Raw genomic sequence first — 7119 nt, forward strand, 5'->3', positions numbered from 1 at the left:
ATGGCCACAAGCCAGAAGAGGGACAAAGATAGAGGCTTATGAGTCTGGGGTCTTCGCTGCTCCATGCTACTCCTCAGTAAGGACCAGGGTGTCCTCACCAGGAAAGGGCTGCAGCCAACGCAACAGCTTTAATGGGACCCAAAATAAGTGACCACCCTTATTACCCCAGCCCACAGCTAGCAATGGGGACAGGCCCGCATCAAAGTCCTCAATCCAGTCTCCCTAGCCAACCCTGAGCTGTAAGCAGTAGGCCACTTGGCTCCACTACTAGATGCTCCACCCACAGGTAAAGGTTTTGGAGGAGGCGACAGTCAGCTCCGACTAAAACAGCCTGCGAGGATGGGCAAGCAAGACAGGGGATTCCCACCCCCCTCCAACAGGAACAGAGAAGCGAGGCTCTTACCTTCACCGTGTAGAGCGTGTAGGGATGAAAACCCGTCCCGCTGTGCTCTCGGGCAGTGATGGTGCCGGTTATCCGCAGGTTCTGGATGACAACCGGGCCATCGGGGCTACTGAGCGGCTCAAAGCTGAAGGTGTTGAGGGGAGCCGTGGGGGAGGAGGAGAGCAGGGGGGGCGGCTGGCTGGGGTCCAGGGGGCTCTGTGCCTGGCTCTCCGAGGACACCAGCTCTTTCCCCAAGAAGGAAGGTCGCTGTGAGAAAGGCTTCTCTGGATCAGACAACAGTGCAGTGAGAGCAGCCAGGCTCTCCTCCTTCTCTACCACAGGGTCAATCTGAATGTCAGGGCAAGGGCCCAGCACGGTGGTGAGCAGGCATGTCTTGGAGCTGGGGACAGTGCTGTCCTCCAGGTACCCATTCTTGCCTCCCACAGCATCCTCTTGGTCCAAGCCATCTGGCCCCTCCAGCTCTGCAAAGCTGTCTTGGAACGCGCCAGGAAGAAAATCCTCGGTGGACAAGAGCACCACAGAGTCAGAGTCTTTGCCCAGGTCGGACATGGGGGACTCGAGGTCCAAGTCCTCGCAGGGGAAGAGCGAGCCCAGAGTGTCGGGCTGGAGGGAGCGCACAGGCGTGCTGCCGGCTTTCCTTCTGTCCATGTCCAAACTGGACTCTCCACCCACTGAGTCTCTCCCATCTTCCCTCTCCTGGTGGTTGCACTCCACACCATCCACCTCATTGTATCCGGGGGGCTCAGAGGCCCTTGGAGATGGGTCTGCAACCTCTGGGGTGGCTTCCAATTGCTCCTTTAGCGGCAAGGAGCTTGGCACCGGGGCTTGGCAGGAAGGGGAGGGTGGAGGGGCCTCCTCTCCCTTCACTGCTCTCACCACTTTGCTGCCCGTCTTGGAGAAAATCCCAATCAGCAGCAGGTTGATCCAGTCGGGGTCAGCCATCTTATTGATCATGGGCAGGAGCACGTTGCAGGTGATCAGCTCCACCACCACGAAGCGCCCGGTCCTGGTTTCCAGGTGAGGCTTGGGTACCAGCCCCTGGAGCAACAGGTCCACAATGCCCCGGGTGTAGTTCACTTCCATGCCAGGACTCTGGACAGCTGGGTGTGGAGGCGTGCTTGCACTGTACGCTCGCCAGAGCTCAGCTGCCCACTGCTGTGGGTCCCCCGGTTTCCCTGCAACCCCCACAGTTTCCCTGGCTTTCATGTAGCTCTGCAGGTGGCAGCCGCAAAGCAGGAGGACCTTCTGGGTCAGGGCTTGCCGGTCCACCAGCACCATCCTCCTCTTGAGCTCTTTTGCCACCTCCGCCATGGCCTTCCGCAGCTCCTCTTCAAAGCCGCGCTCGCTGCTCACCGTCTGGTACCAGGAGGACACGAAGTCCCGGATGATCTTCTGGATGGTGCGGTCGATCTCGGCGTCCAGCTGCCTCTCCGCCTCGGGGCTCTGGGGGCAGGGCTCCAGCACCACGAACCTTTCCAGGTGGATGCGTTTGCTGGTGCCGATGACGGCCTGGGACCCCAGCCATCCCCCCAGCACGGCCAGTAAGCCCGAGAGGATGCAAAGCAGCCAGACGTTGACAAGGAGGTGGACAATTAGCAACCAGCCTAGCACGGCCCCGAGAGCAATCAGCCTCCTGGTGCCGATCAGGTCTCCGAGGCTCCCGCCGCCCTGCGCTTTGAGCATCCTCTGGCTTTTCATCCCCAGAGGCGGCAGGGCAAGGTCTGGCCAGCAGCAGTGCAAGCGGCCGTGCCCTGTGACATGGACAAGCAGAGCAGGGCTTTAATCGGACCCTGGCAAACACCCTGCACAGCCAGCCAGGACTGAGGACAGGCCAAAGCTGCGAGCAACACTCTGCTGAGTCCAAACCCTAGCACCAATGCACCCCCACGCAGCTGCGGGCGCTGCCCAATTGCTCCCCCTTTGCCACAGGGTCTAAGGCCGGCTGATTCCCTTTAAAATCCCCAAACTATAAGAGTCCCTTTAAAAGCATCACTGGCCTGCTTTTTGACCAACAGGGTTGGGCTGCCCCAGGCCCACATTCACATTAGCCCCCTGCTCTTTTGTTCCCCCCCATGCATCTTCCTTATAAAGCCAGCGACAACCTCCAATCCTTCTGCAACACGCAGGGCTTCACCGGGCGCTCACGGTCCTACGTCACAGGGCTCTCTCCAGGCTGTGCTACGATGCATCGCTGGGCCTTGGCTCCTTTTCTTTCCCCTGGCCCTGCTCAGCATCCATGTCCAGCCCAGCAGCTGCTCTCGGGCCTGGGTCTGGCCATCTCTTCTCCCAGGGATGGGTGGGCTGGGGGTGTTGCCTACCAGCTTCCTGATCTGCCTCTGCCGAGGAGCAGCTAGGAAAAGAGGACAGCGGAGGGTGCAAAGCAACACCGAGCAGGTTTTCTCAGTGCCATCTAGTGACAGGAGCCAGCAGCAACACACAGCGCAAGAAGCTGGAAGACAGTAATGCAAATTCCTCTGATCATGCAGCCGCTAGCATGGCTGTGAAATTTGGGGTGCATTTTAGTAGCAAGTAATAGCCACTATGACTGTAACATCAGGAAGGCGTGCACCGCACGTGCTAATCCACGCAGCGCACACAGACACATACCTAAAAAGCACCCGCTGCCTCAAAGACTACTTGCCAGCACCTCTGAGCCTATTCCCATTGCAGCCCTCATGCTCACTGCAGTAGTTTCAGTCTCCTTCATAACATTAATTTGCAACCCAGCTCTCATTTACCTATCCCTGCTGGTACGGCTCAATCTTGCAGACAGGGAAAATCAGGAACAGCACCGTGAACAATAGAAACTAAGCGCTTCCTAACTCCTCACCCCTTGCTCCAACTACAACACCAGTCTTTACCCAGGTTTTACATCATCACAGAGAAGTCCCTGATCAGAAGGACAGGAACAAGTGTTTAGAAGTATTATAAAGCCATGGAGTTAAAATGACCTAATGTAACTATCATGTTGGACTGAAATAATTACTGTGCAGCACACCTCATGCAAACACAGGTGAATGAGATTAGTAGATCTTAATTCCCCAGTCCAAACTGAAGCGACTAGCCTGAGTCACAGCAAACAGCTGAATCCAATCCTCAGACTCCAAGCACCTTTGGCCTGGGGGGAAATTCAGGTTTTGAACCATAGGAGTTCAGCACTTCACAGTGTAGAGCCAATGTGAGTATTAAGAAACCCACCTTGATTACCTAGTATTTCCTTTATCCCAGGTACACTTCTTATAATTGCGATAAAAACCATCTCTAACTCAGCCAGTTCACACTTCAAGATGATTTTAGATTAAGTCTGGGTGTTTTCAGGAGTTTGCCCAGCCTCCACTTTCGTGATATCTAGATATCCCCTATAGTCAGCTTATCCTCAGAACACCCCTCTGAAGAAGGGCAGTCTTGTCAGCAAATTGAGAGGTGAGGAAATAAAAAGGATAGTCATTTCTTCTTTCTCTTCACCTATGAAAAAGTAAAATGCTTCTCCTGACTTTAGAGAGGTAACATGAGGCCATAACCCTGTTTCTGAAGAGCCTAGGTGCTAGTGAGGACCTCACGAAGATGGTTTTTCATAATGAAAGTAGGAGGGAGGGGCTGTGCAGGTATAAGGCATTGTCCAAGGAGCGACCCTTGACCATGCTTGAATAGGTCCCTGCTGCACATGCAGCCTAACAGCTCTGCATCACTGTGAGTCTGAAAAGGGAAGAGGGCTTCCTGAATAAAAAATGTAAAAAGGCTTGAATTTCCAGGACTCTGGAGTTCCTATTGCTGCCCAGGTCTCGGCTTGGGGTAGAGCAACCACCTTTTCAAAATGGAAAGGTGAGACACATGCCTGCCTCCTCCCCCACCACCTTTGCCAGTGGCACAGCTGGAGCAGCGCAGGGCAGAGGGAAGCAGAGCAGGGGTGGATGTGGGCTGCTTGCTGTGGGCTCAGCATGGGGAGGCTGATGCACATGACGCTGGAGCTAGGTAATAATTACCATGCTCCAGCAGACTCAATGAATCGAGTCTACTCCAACATGCTCTAATTACAGCATGTTGGAGCAGCCTCCCTGCATGTGTATAGGAGCCCATGGTGTTTAATTTAGTCCTTCCATTTGGTTCTGTTTCTAATTAAGTCAAAAAAGAGGATGAGTTTGGTGAATTAGAAAGAGCTGCCACAGTTCTCAGGGAAAGACAGCTCAGAAGCTGTTGATAAGGTCTATACTGAGGGTCCCAAGTTCAGTTTCTGCTGTCATCTGTGATACAGAGGCCGCTTCTCTGGGTTTGGATTGTCCAAAGAGTTCACTTAGCCTGAATGCTGGGAAGGTCTTTTTGAGCGGATGCTTGTAACTGGTATAAGGAGGGAGGCAGCAAGCACAACTGAAGGGGTTAAAGTGACTAACCCTAAGTTATTTCTGTAGGTTCTTAATTCCCTTTCCTAAATGACGCATGAGAGATGTATATGCCGCTGACGGTGTCTGAAGGACAGGTGGGAGAGAGCATGTTCTTGTCCACAGAGTTTTCTGTGGTCCTTCCCATGGTTTCTGTTCATTGCCATAATAGCACATGAGGATGACGTGCTCTCTCCTAGGGGCAGTAGTAGATAGACAATCTTCTTCTACTTTGCTGCCCATAATAATACTAAGCAGCACTCTGCATAACTGGTGAGAGCACAGATAGATTAGCCGCCTGGGTTCTGCTTTCATTTGTACCAGACGGTCATGGATATAACCCCTCAGGGGTCACTTGCTATCTGGGGATTCCCGGGGCACAGTGTGCTCTAGCTGGGTCTCCTCTTAGCTTACTTTGATATAAACACTTCACCATGCACTGGGGCAGGTGCTGATGTGGCCTTCAGCTGTGATGGCTTCATAAGCCTGTAGAGAAGGTGCTCAGCTTGCCCTTCCCTTTGTGCCACAGAGCAGCTCAGGGGAGATGCTCTGGAGCAGGCTTGGCAGGATCTAAGGGCCAGGCTTCAATGCAGATGTCACTGGTGTAACTGCAGAAACCCCACTGACTTTAACAGGGATGCTGATGTTAAATCAGTTTTGGTGAAAGGAAGGTTTGGCCCTTCAGTCAGCAGCATGGTCTCTCCATGAGCCCTTCACATGGCTGCTAAATGATCCCATAACTACTTGTCATGTTTCAAAAACCTCTGAAAACTAAATGGGAACTGACAGAGAAGCTGGAAAAGTGGCTGCGAACCAGGGGTGACATGATGAAGAAAATGAAACCAAATGAGACTTGGAGCAGCAGACCATCAGGCTATGAGTGGCAGGCTGGGACAGGGGGGACATGTCTCCAAAGTGGGGACTGAGTCTCAAAGAATACCCTAGCCTTTCCCATTAGCTTCAGAAATGCCGATCCCTGCCTTGGTGCAATGTTCAGACTGGAGGCTGCCATTCACCAAGGCTAGGGCCTAGATCCTCAATGTGTGAACTGGCAGTGCTCCAGGAAGACAAATGGAGCAGTGATTTACACTAGCAGAGGGTAGGAATGGCAGTGTTCCCACAGCCACCAGGATACCACACATAGCTAGTAAGGTGATAGTTTGACCACTTAGAACATATGCTAGATCTGAGGTCACTGAATTGCTCATTTAGTGTCCCTGAAAAGGAGCAGCAATAGCAGGGCATGGGGAGGGAGGAAGAAATGCCCTAAAGCAAGTCTTCCTTGCTGCTCTTTAAATGTACCCTCTCCCCATTAACCCACTGTGGGCCAACCATGCCAAAATTCCCCCTGGCTTCCAGGAAGTGTTAATGCTACTCATGGTAGGAGTGCGAAGTGAGAGCATTGGTACTTGCTGAGAGACAGCACCATTCCCTGCTCCCTGTCGAGGAAGTGAGACATGAGACTAGCTGGAGACTTGGGCAGCTGAAGCTGGCATGGGGGGAATAAAAGGTAGGAAACTGGTGTTGTTCTCCACATGTAGGTATCTGAGAACAAGATGGTTTGTCTGAGCAGCAGCTGTTCCCTTGACTAATACACCAGGGACCCTTACAGCTTAAAGCCAGAGTGGTTACAGCTGGAAGTTGTGCAGCCAGGTTCCCTGGCTGTATCTTTAACAGGCCATAGCTATATAGTAATTCCCCCACATAGGCAGGCATGTCCAAGAAGCAGTGTGGCTAGGTCTGGTGGTGCTGCAGGTGGGCTAATTAGTTACTCAGCAGTGCTGATTAGGCCATGGCTGCACTGTAGGGCATTGGACGCTCAGGAATGGCAGCAATAATTGGGGGTGTGGGGTAGACAGTGACCTGCAGCAGCAGCTTCAGCCAGGCTCCTTGATATAAGACTAACCACCCTGCTGACAGTCATCTCTTCCCTTGCCTCCTCTCTCCTCAGTCCTCCTGTGTGGAGCTGCATGGTCTCCTTGAGACTGCTGCTTCTAGGCATGATCATTTGACCAGACAGGTGTGGCCAGATGTGCATTTTCTCTTGGGTGGGTGACATGCTTACGTGCCTTCTTATGTGTGTGTGGGGTTGTGTAGGCCTGCACATGTGCTGTTTCTCTTGTGTTTATTCTGCCTAGGCATATCTGGCACTCTGCTGGGAAAACATAAGTGGGTAGAAGGCTTGATATATTTTTGTATCGAGTTGTTTGGGAACAGAGGGTACGAAGTAAGTTCCCTGGGGGAATGCTAGAGCGTGTCATGTTGGTTGCTTGCTCTTGTCTATTCCTTTTGAAAGTTTGACTTCACTATCTTCAGTCAAAGTCTCTGGTACGGATCCAA

The 7119-nt window shown here is 52.8% G+C and overlaps 1 protein-coding gene across 2 annotated transcripts in view; it reads right to left on the minus strand.

The window, feature by feature from the left end:
- SNX19 (sorting nexin 19) overlaps window positions 1-2874 on the minus strand; it is a 57691-nt gene extending 54817 nt beyond the window's left edge. The window contains exon 1 of one of the 2 annotated variants that reach the window (XM_019509479.1): window positions 404-2874. In XM_019509479.1, the coding sequence (XP_019365024.1) occupies window positions 404-2101 (1698 nt within the window). In that variant the 5' untranslated portion in view covers window positions 2102-2874. The remainder of the gene's footprint in view (window positions 1-403) is intronic. The other variant, XM_019509490.1, reaches the window with a different exon arrangement.
- Window positions 2875-7119: the final 4245 nt, after the last annotated feature.

This window comes from Gavialis gangeticus, unplaced genomic scaffold (assembly GCF_001723915.1).
Source record: "Gavialis gangeticus isolate Ggan-Ray unplaced genomic scaffold, GavGan_comp1, whole genome shotgun sequence".
Classification (NCBI taxonomy): Eukaryota; Metazoa; Chordata; order Crocodylia; family Gavialidae; genus Gavialis; species Gavialis gangeticus.